The sequence below is a fragment of the Triturus cristatus genome, chromosome 6 (genome assembly GCF_964204655.1).
Source record: "Triturus cristatus chromosome 6, aTriCri1.1, whole genome shotgun sequence".
Classification (NCBI taxonomy): domain Eukaryota; kingdom Metazoa; phylum Chordata; class Amphibia; order Caudata; family Salamandridae; genus Triturus; species Triturus cristatus.
Genome location: NC_140589.1, coordinates 154,102,654 through 154,124,992, shown reverse-complemented (window position 1 = coordinate 154,124,992; position 22,339 = coordinate 154,102,654). Strand labels below are relative to the sequence as shown.

General features: G+C 45.2%; 1 protein-coding gene across 5 annotated transcripts in view; it reads right to left on the bottom strand.

Moving 5' to 3' along the window:
* Window positions 1–22,339, bottom strand: part of EPHX1 (epoxide hydrolase 1) — a 272,143-nt gene that overhangs the window by 5,617 nt on the left and 244,187 nt on the right. For all 5 annotated transcript variants that reach the window (XM_085610400.1, XM_085610398.1, XM_085610402.1 and 2 more), the window contains one exon: window positions 305–413. In XM_085610400.1, coding sequence (XP_085466526.1) covers window positions 305–413 — 109 coding nt within the window. The remainder of the gene's footprint in view (window positions 1–304; window positions 414–22,339) is intronic.

The window sequence follows — 22,339 nt, the reverse complement described above, 5'->3', positions numbered from 1 at the left end:
TTGGAGCGAGTCTTGGAGCCTCTGTTGAGCACTTACCTCAGGCACTTGATTTTATTGTGAAGCAAGGGCTCGGATACGTGCAATAATGTTGTAAGTATTATCATATGGGAAGTGGTGAAGGTAACTGAATAAGAAATACTCTACTCAAGGGCCTACATAAAAGTAGGAGATGGAGTTCCCAACAGCGGCTATTAGCAGAATAAAAGTACCAGCTTGGCTTCAATGTTTAACAGCAGATGATAGCAACACCATGTATGGGCATTTGGCGTTTAGATCTATGACGCCGCACATCTCAAGTACATACCGTTCTAGCCCCCCGTCCTCCAAATTACGAAACTCGGGATTGGTCCAGGTAGAAAACTTTTCCAAAATGTACGCAGCTAGTCCAACTGGGGAGCTGTTTAACCCAATACCTAGGAGAAAATACAAGAGGGAAAATGTCAGTACCAGAGAACTTCAGTTCCCACTGATGGCTTCGGTTTAATATATTTACCCCCCAGTTCTAGCGTTTTACAAATACGGATCTATTCATATCCACAAAGATAACAGCAGTGGAAAAATACAGGTCAATGCTCACACAGAGTGCAAACCACTCCTCCTCCCTCTGACGGCGGCGATCCCCGCCCCAACTTGGCTTTCAGTCCGCACAGAAAAATAAAGTGATGATAACGTCTTATTATTATCATTTTATTTTTTTGCATTGCTCAAAGAGCAGTGGGGCGATGCGCCTACGCCTTAGCGGAGGAGCCACCACTTAAAAGAGCTTACTGAATTAAACGCTTGATGCAGTCCCCCTTGCTATTTACAAATTCCATTCCTATCAGGTACTTAAGTAGAGTTAAACTATCATTAATGCTTTTTAGGAAGAGCCTAGCAATCAGTACAAGCCATCTGGTTGCAAAATAACTATTGTCAGATCAAGAAGAATTTACAGTGGACTTAAAGCCCACCCATTGTTTACCACTTGTTGGCTTTGTTGTCACTAATATTAACTCACTTATTTCATTCCTTGAATTGTTCCTCTTGTGTTTGTACACCCTCCCCACCCCCTCAGTACAGCCTCTTTAATCGTGTCCTTCCACATCTCAATTATAGGAAATTACTTTTTCTTTTTGGTTAAGCACTCAATGAGAGAGCATGTGTTTTCCAGCTGTCTCCCTCGCGTACTTCTCTCACCCTCCACACTCTGTGTTACTATTTCTCACCTGTGCTTCTCTCCCCCATACTCCGCGTTGCTCTCACCCGTGTACTTCTCCTCTTCCTTACTCTATCTCTCCTGTGCATTTCACCTTACACCGCCATCCTTGTTGAGTCATTCCTTGTGTTCTTATTTTCCCTTTCTCTCCTCGGACTGCTACTCCGACCTGCTCCTCTGCTTCCCCCATCTTCCCCTATACAGCCACCTATAGCCCTATTTTTTTTCTCTCTTAACTTTTTTAGATGGGCATGCAGCAAATTGCAGCCAACCCCCCTTTTTAAATGAAAGCACTTTCACTGTACTTCATTTTCATATTTTCTTTTATTTACAGATCCACCACAGATTGGTAATTTAAAAAACATAAAGTGGTTCCCATGTCAAGCACTTGTGCGACTACAAAATGTAAAGACTGCTTTGCTAAGCCTCCCCCCCACCCCCAATCTTCTGTTTTAAATATATATATATATTTTTATTGTTTTCTCATTATGACAAGTAAATTAACATACAGATTACATACCTACATACTTTGCGTTCCCTGCTGCAAGAATTGCAAGACGCAGAAGGACTGCAGCATGCGGATTCATGGTCATCTACAACAGTAGAAACGTTCCCCTGCCACACAGGACCCCCCTTTCTTCCTTTTCACTTTAAAACATACTTTGTCAGCTTAGCATTTTGAAAAGCTTTGCCTTTTAAAAATGTGATGATTCAAGTCCTGTAACTATTTTGCACACCCCCATCTAATACCATAATACACAGTTGGCCATCATTTATCTTTTTTTTTTCTACGCATATCTACACTGTAAAAACATGTATGGTTCTGGCTCAAATGCAGAAGACCAATGAAAAGAACCGGATATGGTTAGTAAAACTCAGGCCATAACTCGCAACACCCGCCATACTCAACACCAATTTGCAAACAGGATAAAGTAAAGAGCTGTCAAGAGAACAACATGGCAGACAGCGCGGGTTGCGTGTTGTGGTGTTAAATAACTGATGAATATCAGGGTTTTTTGGGATTTGAGCCAGAAATAGAACCCCGTCCCCTTTTCAGTGAATACAGGGGGCCTTCAAAATCAAATCCATTTTTGGCTAACCTTTTAAAAATATTAGAATAAAGTTTACCAAATTTCAGATACCATCTTGGGTGCACATGGGGTTACACAAACTAAGTTAGGTGAACCCTGATTAAAGGTAATTGTCAAGTAAGTTTAGAATGTTTTATGGACAAATGTCTAAATAAACTTGTTTCTGAACCCGATTAAGGCTTTAATGATTTATAGGATGGAGAGAATTTAAAAATAATATATATATATATATTATTGAGTATTATTTTTTGATGTTCATGTAAACAATTGGTATCTTTACGTGGCAACACTGCAAACGGAAATATTGAGCCTACAAGATGAACATATTACAGTTATCACCAAATATGTGACTAATGCAGGCAAAATGGCATAATACACCTGGACGCTTATAAGCATTTTTGTCTACATATTTGTTACAGGGTAGTTTTTTAGGTCTCGCCTGACCCAGCGCATGCGCTGGTTTGGCGAGACTTATTGAGAGGGCTCCAAAAAGTGCTACCAGGCCAGCCTGGAGTTACAGTGCATGTGCGCGGGCGCGTGCGCGCCGCGCTTTACCGCAATTACTTTCACTTTCGCGGCCGCAGGGCCGCTTTGATGTTTGATCGTGATCCCGATAGCGATCACTTTAACTTTCGCGGCCGCTTGGCATAGCCAATAGGTCTCGCTTTTGGGACCTTATAAGTATTTAGTTATGCAACTGTTGCATGGCTAAACACTTATAAAGTCCCAAAGGCGAGACCTATTGGCTATGCCAATGCTTGTTAGTTCTTGTAATGAGTAATCACTTTGCTAGTGGCTCTATGGTGCATTGCTACCTGTTCTCCTTGACTTGATGTCCCCACTTAACCAAGTCCATTATGTTCTTCTAAGTTACTCCAAGTTTTTTTTATAAATATCTTCAGACAACCCCTCCCTTTACATTCCAACTTATCCGCTGCCATACACCAGTTCACACTGTGGGTCCATTCCTCAGCGGCGGGAGGTAATGGGCTGGCCCATCATAGTGTTATATCTTTACTTGGTAGGGGGAAACCCAGTTTCGCCTCCAGATTGCTACCAACTTGCTTCCTGTATTTCTCTATGACTGAGACACTCAACAATACGCGGATAAATGTAGCTTCTTAGCCACAGCCTCATAAGCACATCTCGGTATTAGTTCACCTAAATATCCACAGCTGAACCCTTGTGTCTTACACTGTATGGGGAGTTTTCAATTGGACCAAACAGGATCCATATCTTACTGATAAGTCCCGGGTGTATGCACATGATTCCTACCATAACCCATTCTCTATTGGGCGTTATGTCTTTTTCCTCCTGACTTTGATGCCATCTAGTGTTTGTGTGTGTGGACCATTAACATTGTGAATATCAGCAATATTGTCTTTTTTAGCCGTTCTAGCCTCTAATATCTTACTTCTTGGGGTGGCACTTCTAGCTTTACCATTAGCCTCTTAAAGCAAGAAGTAACTATGCTTGAGCTGAAGTATTCAGATGTATGGGTTTTTTGTAACCTAAATTCAGTTTGCAATTGTGTAAACAGTATTTAACATTTACCAACTGAACTCAACATAAAGATGCTTTAGTTCAGGGTCCTCCAACCTTTTCTGTAATAAGAGCTACTTAAGTTCAATGAAAATCATTACAAGCTACTAATATTAGTGTTTAATATAGACAATATCAAATGAGACATTAGTGGTCACACCAGCAGTGATCAACTCAGTTCGTCAGACATGTTTGACGTTAGTAACGCAGAAAAGCCTTTGTCTATGTGCAAGGTTTCTATGTGGGTAATACAGAATACCCACAGCTGCAGTGCCCCTGTCACTAAGGTAATTCTATTAGTAGTAAGCCTTCCCAAAGCTGCATGATTTTTCACTCAGACAGCAGCTGTAAATATATTTTGCAAATTCAACCATTTCCTTCCAAGGTTCAAACATGAGTTCTGAAATACACAAATTGTATTACCCAATGCAGTCTTTTCAGTTTGGATGTACTTATATATCATGTCAACCAAGCAAAAGCTTATAATTTAATAGGCCGGGCTGCACGCAGGAGAGCTACCTACAGGTAGCTGGAGAGCTGCCAATTGTTCACGAGCTACTCGTTGGAGAAGCCTGCTTAAGTCATTCAGGATCACAATATTGCAGTGGCCTGTATTAAACAAACATAAGAACCATACCATGCACTCAATTGGTCTGCTTAGCCGCTCATTTAATATAAGATTTCAACAGTATATAAGGGTACAATGGGTGCACACTATGAGCTGAAAAACATATCATAACTCTATTGAAATACATCAGTAAGTTAAAGTGCTTCTGAAAAAAAAGCAGCACTATAAAAAATTATGATCTAATTGTGAATGATTATCATTACAGGATACACCTTGCAAAATATTTTAGGAATGATTAAGGTATTTTGTATAGGGTAGTAATGTATTTTAACTCAACTTCTATGTTTCAATAGTTTTTAGATTGTGTTCCTTACGTGTAATAGCCTGTTGTTTTTGAAACCGCAACATATATTGGAACATTGGTGTTTTATCTTAAAATAATTATATAATCACTTGTTTTTAGCTTTCGCCTGAGACAGCGAATGTGTTCTAACTAGCAAGATATTTTGTTTACTAAAAGGGGCTTGGAGCCCACCCATTGCTTACCATTCATTGGTTTCAGTGTCACTCTTATTTGCCGCCTTCTAATTGGCTGTCATATGCTGATTTCACATCCTCTTCTTTTGTTTGGAGCACGGAGCAATTACTCCTTTCCCCATGCTGCTTCGTCCTACCCTATTTCTTCTGACCCTCCCGTTGTGCATGTTGCCTCTTCCCTCCCTCTCATTAGCTTTCTTTTACCCTTGTTGCCTCTTTCTTCTTCCCTCATGTTGCTTCTTCCCTCTCACCGCATATTTTCTCTCTTCTTCCTCAGTGTTCCATATTTATTCTTCCCCCATGATGCTTCTTCCCTCCCACCTTCCATCCTTCTGTTGTCTGTTGCTACTTCCCTCCCATCCATTGTCTGTATTGCCCCACTTCCCAAGCAACAGTGTTTTCATGCACCATTATTTATTTTCTGCCATACAGTTCCTCCAAACAATCATTACAGGCAGGAATTGGTATTTGTTTTGGTAGTCCCAGACCAAGAGTTGAACAGGTTTCAACCTAAATTACTCCAACCATGTGATCAGGTTTATTATGTGCAACTGTGCGTACTGCAAGGATTCACCTTGTGTGCAGTGCAAACCATGAAGCAAATTGTCGTTTAGACAATAGTGTATCTATTCAAGTCAAAGGCTCTTATTTTATCTACCTCACAAAGATGAACATCTGCCCGACTAGTATTTGAGACTGAGAACTGGTGCAGGTTTCCCAAAGAGTACGGCAGCAGACACTTAAGCAACTAGGCTATTCTACATGCAAGTAGAGGATCAAAGCTCCACTTGTTCTTGGTCATATCTGCACCAGGAACACAAAATAATATGTCAGCCAAATCCATTTATTAGTTCGTAGAACAGGTTATACCAAACCCCTCCCTCAAAGACACCTCCGCAGACTGGCCCTTATCACTGTGCCAAAGTGGGTTAGCGTGCCTACTTCCTACATCTAGTTAATCCGAAGTCTGCGTTTATGAATCTGTGGGGCCAACTCAAACTACCATCCTTGCGAGGTCGATTACAAAAACAAGTATCGCTTAAATATGTGGGCTAACTGATCCTGTAGAATCATATTATGAATGGTGACCTGGAAATACCAGTGGTGATGAGGAACTAGACGCAGACGGGCCTAGTGGGAAATTGTATCGGGCTAGACAGTCTACTGACACTGTCCAAGCCATTATTTGTCTTCAGAGGACCAAAGGCTATTCACATCCACACCCAGAGCCATTACTGCTTCAGTCTACAAAGTGAATGCTTCTAAGCAGAGGAATATATGATGTTACAAAGCAAACAACAATTACAACGCATGCCTTTAAAAAGCGGGTTTTACATCGCAGCTACCTTTACAACGCATGATTTTACAACACATGCCATTACAACGCATTTTTAGAAACTACCTTTACAACGCATACCATTACAACGCATACCATTACAACGCATAATACTTTTAGGGCAATAGTAGGGTAAGTGTTGGATAGTGTAGGGGTAACAATTACTATTCCCACTCCAGTGAGTGCAAAAGTAGGATAAGTGTTAAATAGTGTAGGGTTAAAATACTATTCCCATGTACCCCCAAACCCATACCCACCTTAAAACTAAAAAAACTCCATTACTTACCTTATAAAGCGTTGTAATGGCATGTGTTGTAAAGGTATGCATTGTAACTGCATGCGTTGTAATTTCATGCGTTGCAGTGACACGCGTTGTAATGGCATGCGATGTAAATGCAGTGGTCTTTTAACAGCCGTGTTGTAAAGGTAGTGTGGTGTAATGGTTGCTTCCAAAGCAGAACAAAGCTGCTCATCAGGCCGACTGTGAAGGTTTCCTAGAATATGTGCATTTTCTCATTTTACACCACGAGCCTACTCAATGGCACTATTAGAGCAATAAGCAATGGCAAAACCAATAGGTCTTGCCTATGCAAGAGCTTTTGGCTTTCACAATGTCTTTTAGCTATTTTGTACAGCAGTGTGGCTGTGCAGCATCGCTAAAAGAAATAAAGAGCATAGACGTTATAACTTTAAGCCATGCTGCACAGCCACGCTGCTCATAGTGCTTTTTTGAAACTTTTAGCCATGTTGCACAGCCACTCTGCTATGCAACATGGCGCAGGCGATCCCTATTGGCTTTACCAATGTTTGTTTCAAGTAGAACCTGTTCCTGCATATATTTGCCATTTTGTAGCACTGCAAACAAAAAAGTGTTCTTAATAATTAACCAAGTTACACCATTTTTATCTGCCTTAGAATGATGAGATCCTGAGAAGGCCCTGCTGAGATTAAACCGGTTTCCTGCGGGTTAAACATAGGTCCCTCCACAGAGCAGCATTCTATCACTGCTAGTGTTGCAGCATTTTATCACGGCTAGTGTTGCAAATTACGAATGGCTTCCCAGCAGGGCATTTTAGGAAAGGCAAAATCATTTGCAGAGCATGTCTGTCCTAACACGGATTTTGATTCCGGAGTACCTTGGATTGGTTCTGCGGCCTCTGTGTCCAGGAGCCTGTTCATTCGGGCATGATAGCCGGCATCATCTCTGCTGAGTACAAACTTGCCTTCAAACCTGTCTCCAGACCTAAGAGTAGCCCAAGTTAATGATGCTATTAATGAAAATTAACAACTAGGCAGAGCCTATCTAGCTGCTGGCCCCTGTGTAGCATTAGAGAAAAAAAGAAACAAGCATTGGCATAGCCCATAGGTCTCGCCTTTGGGACCTTATAAGTGTTTAGCCATGCAACAGTTGCATAACTAAATACTTAGAAGGTTCCAAAAGCAAGACCTATTGGCTATGCAAAGCGGCCATGCGGTCGCGAAAGTGATCGCGATCAAACATCAAAGGACCGTGCGGCCGCGAAACCGAAAGAAATGGCGGTAAAGCGCGGCGCGCGCGCATGCTCTGTAACTCTAGGCTGGTCTGGTAGCACTTTTTGGAGCCCTCTCAAGTCTCGCCAAACAAGCGCATGCGCTGGGTCAGGCGAGACCTAAAAAGCAGTTTTTCAAGTGCTGAACGACCTTGGGAGGGTCAGGACTCTTTCTTGGGTGGGCCTGGCCCACCCTCTAGAACCGGGCCTGCGTTTTTGCCAATGTTTTTGCCGCATGAATAAAGGCATTGGCAGTGCCAATGGGCAGCAAAGCCAAAGCGTGTTAGGGACGCCAAAACTGCGAATAAAACCGCCGTACTAAAACACTTTATTGTAACTTACAGACACGCTACTAAAGGACTTCCATATGTAGCAGACAGGAAAAATCTATATTTCTAATAAATCATATAGCAGCCATTGCCTCCTTGAAATGTGCTGGGGCACTCACGTATGAAACTTTATCTAACTGCCAGCACAGGAAGAGAGGTAATCACGCGAGATCAGGAAGCTCTTGGGTCGCAGTTCTGCTTGGTAACACAACTCTGTGTGAAAGTCCCACTTTCCTGCCTCCAGCCGAATGTTTGCTCTGTGAACTGTGAACAGTGCCAGGCTCAGCGAGGCCCCGTTGCATTGTGCAGGGGTTCGTGTCATTGCATGCCCGCGCTGGGCACATTAATGTCTTCTATGGACTGAATGTTGACAATCAGCCAAGAGTTCTGCTGATTAATGGGCCGTGATTTAACCCTTTGCAGCGCTTTGTAAACTCTTTCTAAGCGCAGTAAACTCTTTCTAAGCACACGAGAAGAGCTCTGCTAAAGTGGCAGCGCTGCTCTTTCGTATTTCGCCAAAGTTACCAGAATTATCTACTCATCTAGATGTTTTGAAGCGCCGATTGTTATTTGACCATAATTTCGCAGCACTAGAACTTACTGAAAAAATAGAGGAAAACCACAGTGTAAGAGACCATAGTCGGGCCATGCCATAGGTGGGCCTCCCTTCCAACAGTCAGTGGCCCAGACACAATACATTTTAGGCAGATGCGTTCTTAACAAGCATTAGCAAAGCCAATAGGTCTCACCTATACAAGAGCTAAATAATGGCTTTGCCAATGTGTTTTAGCCATGTTGTACACCAGTCTGGCGGCTGTTCAGCTTGCCTAAAAGTTAGTGCTGTAGAGTGTGGTATGGAGTGCTGCAAAGTGGAGTGGCATACAGTGTTGTATATTGGAGTGGCACAGACTGAAGTTGCGTAGAGTAGAATGGCGTACAATAGAGCCGACTAGTGTAGAGTGCACGGTGTAGGAAGCTGGGTTTCTGTTGCAGTAACCCCCCCCTACTTTTTGCCAGACTACTAATGCACACTTTGACTCTATGTGCCCTGGGTCCCTGCCAATCAGGTTCCCAGGGCCTGTGTTCTTTCCCAAAACTGTACCTTGTACCCCCAATTGGCACCTCTCTGGCCACATGTCAGTCCCTTGTAAAAGGTACCATAGGTATCAAGGGTACTGTGGCCAGGGAGGACCTCTAAGGGCTGCAGCACTTATTGTGCCACCCTTAGAGGCCCTGTACCTTTACACACACACGGCCATTGCAGGCGGCGTGTCTTGGTGCAGAACAAAGTGAAGAGTCAACATGGTATACATCCCTGTGTGCCAAGCCCACAACCCACTGCCCTGGCATAGGTCAGCCACCCCTCCAGCTGGGTGCACTATGACAGTGGTGAGGGTACAGGTGCATGAGCCCTGTACCCCTACAGTGTCTAGATCAATTCTTAGACATTATAAGTGCAGTAATGCCATTAAGAGTATATGGTGCTGGTAGTTTGTCATTATGAACTCCACAGTACCATAATGGCTTTGCTGAAAACTGGGACGTTTGGTATCAACCGTCTCAGCACATTAGACCCACACTGATGCCAGTGTGGGATTTAATGGAAAATGCACTCAGAGGGCATCTTAGAGATGCCCCCTGAAAAACTACCAGCCTCTGGTGGGTTCCCTAACTGGTACACACCAGCCTGCCAAAACGAGGCATGTTTCTGGACCCCTGGGGTGGGAGCCTTCGCTCCCAGAGCCCAGAAAAAAAGTCTTTCCTGGGCGGAAGTGGTCACACCTCCCCCAGGCCAGGAAGAGCCATCTGTGGCAGGGGAGCTTCAAAGGCCTTGCCGCATTTGCAATGCGACCCATAGCCATATTCAAACAAATGTTTGCTTATTAAGGTTTTTCAAAGAAGTTGCAAAAGCTCCTTGAAACCCTGATCAGTACTGTACGCTTGTATTATTCTTCCTGCACCATCCACATGCAATACCCTGAACCCCATCTCAAAGCTGAACCTAATTACCTACAATTTAAATAAAAAAAAAGAAAAACTCCAAACGTTCTCAAAACCAAGACTGTGCAGCTGTCTGGTTTGCTAAAGACATCTTGGGGACATTCAGGAAGTTTCCCTGGGAATGCTTTCCACCCGTTGCTTACCATAGGCTTTTGGGTTTGTATCTCACATTTGCTGGCTTTTTATTTGCTGGCTTCATTTGTTTTAGGCTGTCCAGGGAGTGTTCTTCTCTCCCAAGGAGCAAAGCATTTTCACACCAACTACCCTTGTCTACTTCACCTTTCTGTAAACAGACCTGTAGATATTGTTCTTATCTTGTGACATTTGCTGTGTACTCAAAGACCAAGGTCATATGTCAGGCTCTGTTTTCTGAGGGAGATTGGTGTTTACTTTTCTTTCTCTAACTTTTTTTTAAGCCTTTATTTAACCATTTATCAATTACCATACATGAGAAAAAAGGACAAGGAGGTGGGATTCGAAACAATGAAACGTGTGTGTGTATACTTGTTTACATGCACAAAAATCATGATTGCATTACAACCGTACTGGGAAACAAGAAAGTGCGATAGTGGGGCGAATGTAGACGAAAAGTGGGATTGTTTCAAGAACGGGAGGTACAGTAGGTGAAGAATTAAGCATTAGTATCTTGGCTAGTGTGGCCTGAGAACGAGACGGGTGTTGGTGCCAGCGGAGTAGACTCGGGGGAGTCAGAGTCCAAAGTGAGGAGATATGAACCGTGAGGCTGCCAGATTTCTTTTGGCCGGGAAGAGGGCGGTTGTAATGAGGCATAAAGCTCGCTAGTTAGATTGCAGTAGGTCATGCTTGGCAGCTAGCCCTGGACTGTGGGACGTGTAACATTGCCCCAGCAAAGTGCAATCTCTAATTTTGCCAACAAGAGGGCATGGCGGCAAAGCAGCAGTGTGTTATAGGGATGGGTGAGACATTGCCCAGTAGTGCCATGAAAGGTGAGGGGGCTCAGTGCTAAAGAGATAATTCCGGATAGGGTACTGAACACTTCCGCCCAGTACATCGCAATAACTGGACAGGTTCAGGTCAGGTGCGGGAAGTCTGCATCAGGGGATGGACACTTAGGACAGATTGACGACCTCGAGGGGTCAATCCTGGCAAGCCCCCAATCGGTTGTATGTTTCAAAGTCATGCATACACAGTGCAGTTTGGAGATTAATTGTGATCCATCCGGGTCCGCAACCAGGAGAAGGAAGGGGGGGGCTTGCCATCCGGGACGAGGGAGTAGGAAGACATTTGAGCTTGTAGTGCGCTGTGTAATCAGGGTCGGCATTAGGGTGGTGCAACCGGTGCCACCACACCGGGTGCTGACTTCAGGGGGCCCGAGTTTGCAAGTTTGTATTAGTTTTAAAAGCACCTGCTGCAGCGTTCCTTGCCTCCAGCAATTTCCAGACAACAATAAAATGTTGAGATAACTCCAGTGATTAAGGTCCTTCCTGGACAGAGATCAGAGTTTCGTCTTGTTGAGGTTTTGGCTCATCATAAAATAGCCCAGAGGGTTAATATTCCTACTGAAATAAACATGTACCATGCAGATCACAGAGTGCATATAATGTAAGTAGGTCAGTGGGTTACTGCTTTTCTGAGAGACATCCTTTTGTTACCTGCAGTTTATAGGTTAAAATCCTAATATAGAACAGTGAATTATTAACTGTCATCAAAGAACTGTATGCACTCAGGAGGTCAGGAAATGTTCTGCAGCAACCAGGGATAAAGAAAGTGTGATATTCAAGCGTGAGTATTGTGCCTGAATGTATTAGTAGAATGCGAGTAGTTGATGGAAGTGGAATGTGAAGGAATTGGGATGTACTTGGGTAAGGGGTGATGTCGCATTCGTGGTCAGTTGGTGGGAGCAGTTGCTCTGACATAACGTGTCTATGGTAACTCCTGTTCAAAATAAATGTACCATTATCATGCGAGTTCAGAGTCTGAGGCTTTCTCCTTTGTCATTCCATGACGATCATTACAATTTTCTACGGCAATGACGGGGAGCAGGAGTTACCAGGACCAGGGCTTTAAGTGGGCTTGGTCTGTCCAGGTCTGAGCACCGGGAGTTATTTTCAGGGGGCCTCGAAACGTGTCTATCGGGGTCTATTTTCGGGCCTCGCAAGGCCCTGCATTGCTATTTGAGTTGCTATGAGCTGCTGTTTGGTGATCTTTTTATGAGCTACTGATTCCACGCTGTAATTGTATCAGCATAGTGCACTGCGCTGATTTTACCAAACAATTTGAAGATCATAGCAACGCTGCAGTTTAGACTGAGAAACTTTCCCTAGTGGCGGAATAACAGACTGCACCCGCATTCAAAATTCCGTACACTGTTCATCCAGTCAGTGACCTGGACAGATTCAAAGAACTTCTGGCACAGTCATTTGCGCTCCAGTTGCATCACAATTAGAAAAGCCCTCTCCTGTGCTGACCTTTGCTTTCCTACAATATGTGAACATACCGTCATGTTCTCTTCTCACCAAATCGAAACAGACTCGAGTTCTAGAAGCAGCCAAAGATGCTGACGGCATTAGTGCCGCAGGCACATTCAGCACTGTGTATGTAGCATCACGGCAGTAAGTAAGAGCTGTATTGGAACCTTCTCGAGCTGTGCAGGAAGAGTTTGACTAGGGTTCGTACCTGTTCCAATGAAACAGGCCATTCGTTGACGTTTTGAGATTCTGGAATGGCCAGAACCTATTATTGATTGATTGACTGATTAAATCTATGTTGACACCTATTTTTTCGATCTCAACGTACTGGCAGTTTTTAGTTGTCTGTTGTCGAAAACCTGTTGTGGACAATACAAATAGTGTGGGCTTCAGGCCAGCCCATTGCTTACCATTGGTTGTCTTCCTTGTCACTCTCTTACTTGTTCATTATACATTGGCTTTACATCCTGTTCTTGAGTCATTCCCTTCCTTTGCAGCACAGGTTCTTTGCCATCCTTTTGATTAGAGGACTTATATCCTTCCACTCACATCAGGAAGGAATATGCTACTTACCAGTATGCATCTGTTCTTGGCATGTAGAGCTGCAGATCTACACACTTTTGCATAGATCGCCATATGGTGTTGGGCCCGGATGTTTGCAGTTTGTTTTTCCTCTTGGAAAGTCTTTGGAAGTCACGAGGTCGGTGACTCCTCCTTTGGATGGTATTGCGCATGGGCTTCGGCACCATCCTCAGATTGTTTTTCGCCATCAGGGAAAGATGGAGCGTAGTAATAAACAGTGAAGAAACCCATGTGTGTATCTAAATAAGAGAAACTGGAACAGATACAGGTAGCCGGGGAGGCGGGTGGGCGTGTGTAGATCTGCAGCTCTACATGCCAAGAACAGATGCATACTGGTAAGTAGCATATTCCGTTCGAGGCATATGAGCTGCAGATTACACACTTTTGCATACACTATATAGCAGTTCCCAACCTTAGCGGCGACCACCGGTATCTGTTGCAGTGGTTTGAAATAATGTTTTGAGTACAGCCTGGCCCACACTAGCTTGTTGCTTAGTTTGCACATCTACACAATAGTGTTTAGTGAAAGTGTGCGGTGTTGACCATGTAGCTGCTTTGCAGATATCATCTAATGGGATGTTCCCTAAAAATGCAATGGAAGCCCCTTTCTTTCGTGTAGAATGGGCTTTAGGGGGAACGGAGAGCGTTTGTTTTGCTTTGTGGTAGCAAATCTGAATGCATTTTACGATCCACCTAGCTATCCCTGATTTTGAGATGGGGTTGCCCTTGTGTGGTGGAGAGAAAGTGACAAACAGTTGTTTGGTCTTCCGGAAAGGTTGTGGTCTCTGGATGTAGTAGAGTAAGGCTCGTTTGACATCTAGTGTGTGCAGAGCCCTTTCTGCAACCGTCTGTGGTTGCGAGAAAAATACTGGTAGTTCTACAGATTGGTTTAGGTGAAAAGGGGAAATGACTTTAGGTAGGAATTTTGGGTTGGTACGGAGAACAACCTTGTTATGGTGCATCTGAAGAAAAGGTTCTTGTATGGTAAGCGCTTGTATCTCACTGACCCTTCTAAGGGAAGTGATGGCTACAAGGAAAGCTGTTTTCCATGTTAGGAATTGCAGTTCGCATTTGTGTAAAGGTTCGAAGGGAGGCCCCATTAGCCTTGTGAGAACAATATTTAGGTTCCACACAGGTGAGGGTGGTACTCTGGGGGGAATTATTCTTTTTAGGCCTTCCATGAAGGCTTTAATGGCAGGTACTCTAAAGAGTGAAAGATGTCGCCTGTTTTGTATGTAAGCTGCAATTGCTGCGAGGTGTAATCGAATGGCTGTATAGGCTAAATTACACCTTTGTAGGTGGAGTAAGTAGCCTATGATGTGTTGAATGGACACGTCCAAGGGATTGATGGTGTTATGGCAATAAACAACAAATCGTTTCCACTTGGCAGCGTAGCACGCTCTAGTGGTAGGTCGTCTAGCTTCTCTGATGTCAGGGGGAAGATTTAGGTACCCAAATTCTAGGATTTCAGGAGCCAGATCGCAAGGTTGAGCTGATCTGGGTCCGGGTGTCTGATCTCTCCATGGTTCTGGGTTAGGAGGCATGGTGAGAGGTGTAGTTTTTGGTGTGGTACTACAGAGAGTTCCAGCAGCATGGTGTACCACGGTTGTCTGGCCCACGTTGGAGCTATTAGGATTAGTGTGAGGGAGTGTTGTTGTAGTTTGCGCACCACTAATGGAATGAGTGGGAGAGGCGGAAAAGCGTACGCAAATTTGCCTGACCAGTTCATCCAGATCACATTTCCTTTGGACAATGGGTGTGGGTATCTGGCGGCGAAGCTTGGGCATTTTGTGTTTTCGTGGGTGGCAAAGAGGTCTATCTGCGGATACCCCCACATTTGAAAGAACGGATGAAGAACCTGTGGGTGAAGTTCCCACTCGTGGATCTGTTGTGTCTGTCTGCTGAGCAGATCTGCCACGGTGTTTTGGACTCCTGGGACATGTTGAGCTAGGAGAAAGATTTTGTGGGGAATTGCCCATCTCCACATGCTCTGTGCTAATTGAGAGAGCTGTGGAGTGTGTGTGCCGCCTTGTTTTTGTATACAATACATGGCGGTCATGTTGTCTGTGCGAATGAGGACTGCCTTGCCTGAAATCTGTGTCTGAAAAGATTTTAGGGCTAACAAGATTGCTAGTAACTCCAGATGGTTGATATGGAGTAACTTCTGTTGAGGCGTCCATGTGCCCTGCACGGTGAGGTGTAATAGGTGAGCTCCCCAGCCGGAGAGCGATGCGTCCGTTGTTAGTATTATCTGGGGAACCGGGTCCAGGAACGGTAGACCTTTGGAAAGGTTTGTGGTGTTCCACCACTGCAGAGAGCGATGGGTGCGACCGTCTACCAACACCAGATCTGTCAGTTGACCTTGGGCCTGGTTCCATTGGCGCGCTAAGCACTCTTGGAGAGGACGCATCTGGCGTCTTGCATGGGGCACTATGAAAATGCAAGAGGCCATCATCCCTATTTAGTTGCATGAACACTCGTGCTGGAAGGGAGTGTTGAGGTATGAATTTTTGGCGCAAAGCCTGAATGCTTGCAATACTGGCTGGATTGGGGTAGGCTATCGCTTTCGAGGTGTCTATGGTGGCACCGAGGTATTGTTTTATGTGGGATGGTTGTAGCTGGGACTTTTGGTGGTTCACCGTGAAGCCTAGTTGGTGAAGTAGTTCGATTGTGGTGGCGGTGTGTCGTACACACTGATTGTATGAAGTGGCTTTTATCAGCCAATCGTCTAGGTATGGGAAGACGTGAATGTGCTGTCTTCTCAAGTGTGCTGCCACCACCGCCAGGCACTTGGTGAATACCCATGGTGCTGTAGTGACTCCGAACGGGAGCACTTTGAATTGGTAGTGTTGTCCGTCCACTACAAATCTGAGATACTTTCTGTGAGCATGGTGCACTGGAATGTGGAAGTATGCGTCTTTCAAGTCCAGTGTGGTGAGGAAGTCGTTCCGGGAGAGGAGCGGAAGTACCTGCTGAAGCGTTCCCATGTGAAAATGGTCTGAGTGTATGTATGTGTTTAGGGGCCGGAGATCTAGAATAGGTCGTAGAGTCTCGTCCCTTTTTGGTATGAGAAAATATAGGGAGTAGACCCCCATATTTTGTTGATTGACAGGAACGTGTTCTATTGCCTGTTTTTGTAGGAGGGAGATTACCTCCTGCTTTAGTATTACTAGTAATAGTAATTGAATGTTCTTGTGACATTGGGCGTTGCCTGGGTGGAATGTTGGGGGGGGGTAGATGTTAGTTCTAGGCAGTAGCCTGACCGAATTATTTGGGTCACCCATTTGACTGAGGTGATGGTCTCCCAGACATGAAGGAAATTTTGGAGTCTCCCCTCGACCGGAGTGGAATGGTCTGGGGGGAGTGGGAAGTCATGTTGTTACCCCTGTAGCCGCCTCTTTGGTAACCTTTTGTAAAGGTGGTCTGAGTAGGGGATTTGTATGATGTGGACGCTGTGTCTGAGCAGTAGCCTCTGGATGTACTCCAAAAGGATGAGCGGCGAAAGGAACGTCTGGGCGGGTGAGACTGTAAGGCCCCCATGGATTTTGCGGTATCCGTGTCCTTTTTCATCATTTCTAAGGCCTCATCCACCTTTGGCCTGAATAGATGTTCCTGGTCAAAGGGATGGTTAAGGATGGAGGCTTGTACTTCTGGTTTAAAACCAGATACCCGTAGCCAACCATGGTGACGGAGAAGGACGCTGGTGTTGATGGCCTTGGAGGCTGTGTCTGCTGCATCTAGGGCACAACGTATGGAGGTGTTCGTGATTGTTTTACCCTCTTGAATTAACTCATTAACCCTAGCTTTATATTTTTCAGGGAGATGGTGCATTATGCTTTCCAATTCGTCATAATGAGCCCGGTCATATCTGGCCAGCAGTGCCTGAGTGTTTGCTATACGCCATATGTTGGCCGCCTGGGATGCTGTGCGTTTGCCAGATGCATCTAGTAGTTTTGATTCCTTGTCAGGTGGTGGTGCATCACCTGACGCTTGTGAATTTGCCCTTTTACGTGCCGTAGATACTACTAAGGAATCTAGTGGCGCTGGTCCTCTGATGTAAGAGGGATCTGAGGGAGCAGGTTTGTATTTTTTTTCAATACGTGGGTTAATGACCCTGGCTCTTAGTCTTAATGAGGGGAACTGGGAAAGCCGGCAGTCAGGAGGTTTGTCACGCTAAGTATAGGTAGAGAGATCCAGCCATACCGGACCTATATAAACAAACCATTCCATCTGTTTTTGTTAATAAGGTTCAAGCATGCTTCCCTGGCTTTTGGCTTACCCTAAGGGTTTTTTCAAAGAGGGAACCCTGGGGCCCTGTCCTTGTGATAACACCTCAGAACAAAACACGCTGCATTTGGTCCTTTTTTGCAAATTTTACGCTTTGCAGCAAAATAAATGTATCTTTCCTATTTTTAAGAACCGTAATTTTGAGCAAGTGAGGCCCGCACTGGTTTATCTGCAAATGCTAGGGTCCCCACTGGTATGTTTCGGGGTAGCCAGCTACATTACAGGGGCTATCAGGTGTAGAAATAGGGCGCAGTCCTTTTAGTAACCTCCCCATATTTTATTAGTACTGTTTTAATAGTTGGAGAATGTGAATTATTGAATTAGTTTTGGTTTTATGGGATCCGTAAAAACTGCAGAATCATTTGGATGATATACTTTTTATTGTGATTATGTGCCAATCATATTTGTATCATTTATTATTCATGAAATGTTGTTAATTGTGTTTAATTGGTATTGTATTAGTGGATTTATTAGACTATTGTAACTGTAACTAATTGCAACATGAAATATCGTCGTATGCTTTGATGGTTTTAAAATTTTTAACCGAATGAAGCTATTCTTGATTTGATTTGACCCTGGCTCTAACTGGGTCCTTAAAAACTTCTGCCGCATGCTTTACCACCCCTTTGAGCATGGGCAGTATGGAGGTGGACCTATGTGAAGTATCAAATGTGTCTAGGAGGAAATCTTCCTCCACGGGGTCGGTATGCAAGTCCACCCCGTGATAATGTGCCGCCCTTTGCAGAAGATGGTTGAACCCTAATGAATCTTCTGGTGGAGATGGCCTAGAAGGGTAAAGATCGTCTTGTGGGACGTTGGGGATATCTGGAATATTGTAATCGTCCCATGGGTCTGGGGATCCTGTAGGGGTGGGGTCCTGTGGCACATCCCCTGTATCATGATATGGGTCCCCCTGATCATCATCGTCTGGAGACTGGGTAGGAGAACGATGAGGTGGGGGTGGAGAGGGCAGAGGGGGTGGCGGTGGGGAAGGAGGGGGAGGGGAAGGTATTCTTAACGGAGAGGTAGCAGAGTCCTTCCTCTTAGGAGGTGGAGGCGGAGCAGGCTTCTCCAAATGTCTCTTTTTGGTAGAGAGTGTCAAATGTCCAGTTTTTGGATCCTTGGTGAGAGTTTTTTTGCAAGGGATTCAGTGTAAATAGCTCTGGTGAGGTAATTTGGTTCGTCGGCGCCGAAGGTGTCGGGCCGATGACTTTTTAGGTTTTTCTGTGCCAGTTTGATGTTTAGAACCCGGCTTAGGACCCTCCGGTCTCTTGGTCGGTGCAGAGATGGACTTCAGCTTGGAAGTGTCGGTGCCGGTGGCCTTGTGTGGTTTGGTCGGTACCGAAGATGGCGTTGGTACTGAAGAGCTGGGTTTCTACCCAGAGGGCTTCGGTGCGGAGCTCGGTGCCGAAATGTGTCTCTCGGCACCGCTGGTAGGCTGGCTTGAGCCCGAGCCTCCGGAAGGCTTACTTGGCTTCTTCACCGGGCCCGAACGTGGTGTGTGTGAAGCAGTGTCTCTGGTCTTGCCTACGCCCGGAGGCAAAGGCGTGACCGAAGCCTTTTTGGGTGTCGGCGCGTGTGTGGGAGGGGGTAGATTGGTACTTACGACCCTCTGCGCCGGAGTGATGTCTTCCACATCTGACTCGTCGGCCTCGGAAGCGCTGACTAGTTCCTCTTCGGTGCGATGATGTTCCGGATCGTCGATGTCGTCTCCGAAGATGTCGACTGGAATGGACGTAGAGGAGTGTGGCATGTTCCTTCTGGCTCTTCGGTCCCGAATAGTCTTTTTGGATCGGAAAGACTTACAGGCCGGACAGTCTTGAGCCTCGTGTTCAGGGGAGAGGCAGATGTTGCATACCTCATGAAGATCGGTGTGGGGAAATTTGGACCCACATCGAGGGCACTTTTTAAATGGAGTTCTTTCTATGAGCCGGGACCGGAGCCTGGGTAGGCCCGAAGGCCGCCGTCGACGACTGGAACCGAATGTTTGTGTCGATGAGAAGGCGCGTTGATTGAAGAGATCGCGATCGAAACAATACAGCGAATTGGGGTGAGGATTGCGCGTGGATCGTCGAACTGGAAGCTGTTCGGAACCGGAGCGCGAAGATTACATCCGAGCCCGATGGCGGAAAAAAACAATCTGAGGATGGAGCCGAAGCCCATACGCAATACGATCCAAAGGAGGAGTCACCGACCTCGTGGCTTCCAAAGACTTTCCAAGAGGAAAAACAAACTGCAAACATCCGGGTCCAACACCAGATGGCGATCTATGCAAAAGTGTGTAATCTGCAGCTCATATGCCTCGAACACTACTTTTTTCTTTTGCCTTTACAACTTCATGGAATGCGTCAATTTTCTTTTTTTTCTTTCTTGGACTGCAGTGACAGCATGCACATCGATGTGCGCATGCTCATTTTGCTCACTACTGAAAATAACTGCTGGTGCTCAGACCCAGACAGACCTGGTCCGCTTAAAGCCCTGCTTGTAGTGATTGCCCCTACAGTAAGGCACCTGTCAATAAATGTGCATATAGCACCTCTCATCTTTTCCTCTCTTCCTGTCCGCCAGGTAAGCAGTGTTGTAGGAGGAAGGGAAATCCTTTACAGAGAGCCATTTTCCCTCAGGATTTCCCTTCTCTTTTTGCAGCGCAGGAGCAATGTCGCCGTGGTGCCAGCCTTGACATCGTGGGATGATCAGGAGAGAGATGACCACAGGCAGACTGCTCCATCACGACCCTGCTCTGACCTTTCACACTGAGCGTCAAGGCTGCAGTGTAATCCAGCAAGAAGTGAAGCGCAGAGAGAGGAACTTGTCTGCGTGATCCTGCCCCAGCCTTAACACAATGCTAGTTATCTTGATTTAGACCACACCCCTACTTGGATAGGCCACACCCCTTTAAGAGGTTTGCCCCGCCCCTTTTAGAGCACCACCAGTTTTTTTTCCCCACTTAAAGCCCTGACCAGGACGATCCTATGCCGGCAGATTGGTCTCTAACCGCAAGCAAATTTTTTTTATAGCTCTGCTCTGGAATGATTTAGAATTTCTTGTTTAGTCAGAGAAGCTTGCGCAGTAAGTGGTTGCTCATTCCTCAGATGGCCCGGTTCTCGCAACCAACCTATTAGCATCTGCACACTTTCATTGTGCGTTGCAGTAAAGTCAGCACAATAGCAGCCATTTTATATATAAATGACCCGCTTTCCAATGCGCTCTGAGCGTTGCAATCCATCCAGCACTAGACTGTACAGTCATCATGCATTCCCGTGATGTCAACAATAGCGGCCATTTTAGAAAAAAGGTCCTGAGTTCCAAAGATATCCGATTGTTACCATCCATCCGATGCTAGACTGTACACACACCGATATCAGTGTCTATAGATGTGCAGCCATCTCCAATATGTTATTTTCGGCTAGATTAAACCGGCACACAGTAAATCGTGACCGCTGTTCAGCACAATTAATAAAGGTGTTTTCCAACAGCACTGTTGCCCACATATATCACACCTCCATCACAAAGGCCTGTACGCTATAAAGGTCACACACCACATATTTGGCCCTCAAGTAAACATTGGTACACTCACAGCATCTAGGGAATTTACGTATCATTGTTTATTATTCAGCAGTGATACAAACACTAATGTTGTGGTTCGAAGTATACACAGTGATACTTTATATCGGATTCGAGGAACTGAAGTTTCCTTATTACAAATCAGTGATACACAAATTCCTTCAAAGCTGTAAGTGAATGTATCATTGATTATTATTCAGCAGGAATACACGCACTGGTATTGGTTCGAGGTTGAAGAGACATTAAAACACAGCGACGCGCACACCACATTATTCAGGATATATTTTGTGGAGCATCATAGAAAGGAACTAGCGCGTTTATATTGTCACTTTTTATATGGCAATCCATATAATTTGCAAGCAATTATATGGATTGCCCGGAGTGGCTTTAATACATAAAACAAAGTGATGTTGTACTGTCGTAGTGCTTTGGTTTAGCCATGCAGTTGTTAACCCACCACCTCCTTTTTTTAGAATGTCCAGTTGAGCCACCTGTATATCGGAGAAACTGGTTTCAAACAGATCTCAGGGAAATTGGTGCCTCGAGGTTCCAGCCAGGGAGAAAGAAATGCCTTTTTTACACTCTTTAAGGTTTGAGGGCCACACAATATTTAACCCGTTCCGTGCTCATGACGGAACCACTCCGTCATGAGCCACGGGCGCCGTGTGCTCATGACGGAGTGGTTCCGTCATGCTGCGGCCGTTGGCGGCCGCTCCGCCCACGCGGCGCTAATTCCCCGCCTGTGCGGGCGATTAGCGCAGTGGGCGGAGTCATGACGGAACCACTCCGTCATGAGCACAGCTCGCCCGTGACTCATGACGGAGTGGTTCCGTCATGAGCACGGCGCCGCCGCTGTGCCCCCCAAACCCCCCCCCAGCGCCGCGGCGGAATTCCTGCCGCGGCGAAGGGGTTAAACATCTTTCGGAAATTGAAGTTTCGAAAGAGTAACCAGTGGATGAGTACACTGAGACCATCAAGAAGCTGGAAAGGCATTTTGATGTACAACCAAGCATTGCTGTGTTACTCAGAAGATTGGTCGCAGATTGAAATTTTGAAAACTTTACAGAACAGCTGAAGTGTGATCAATTTATTTGCCACTGCACTAACAAAGCCGTTTAGCAGAAACGTATATCTCTAAATAATCCGTCCGTTGAAGACACTTTGTTGATTGCGATGAGTATTGAGGCATCACAAATTTCTGTAAAAGAACTCATGGAGAAAACAGACGTGGTGCAAAATGTGCGTCTGCAAAGCAGAAACCCCACAAAGAGTATGCAGTGAATAAAAACGTCTTAAGGACAGCTAAGAGGTTTTTCAAACAGGCAAATCTC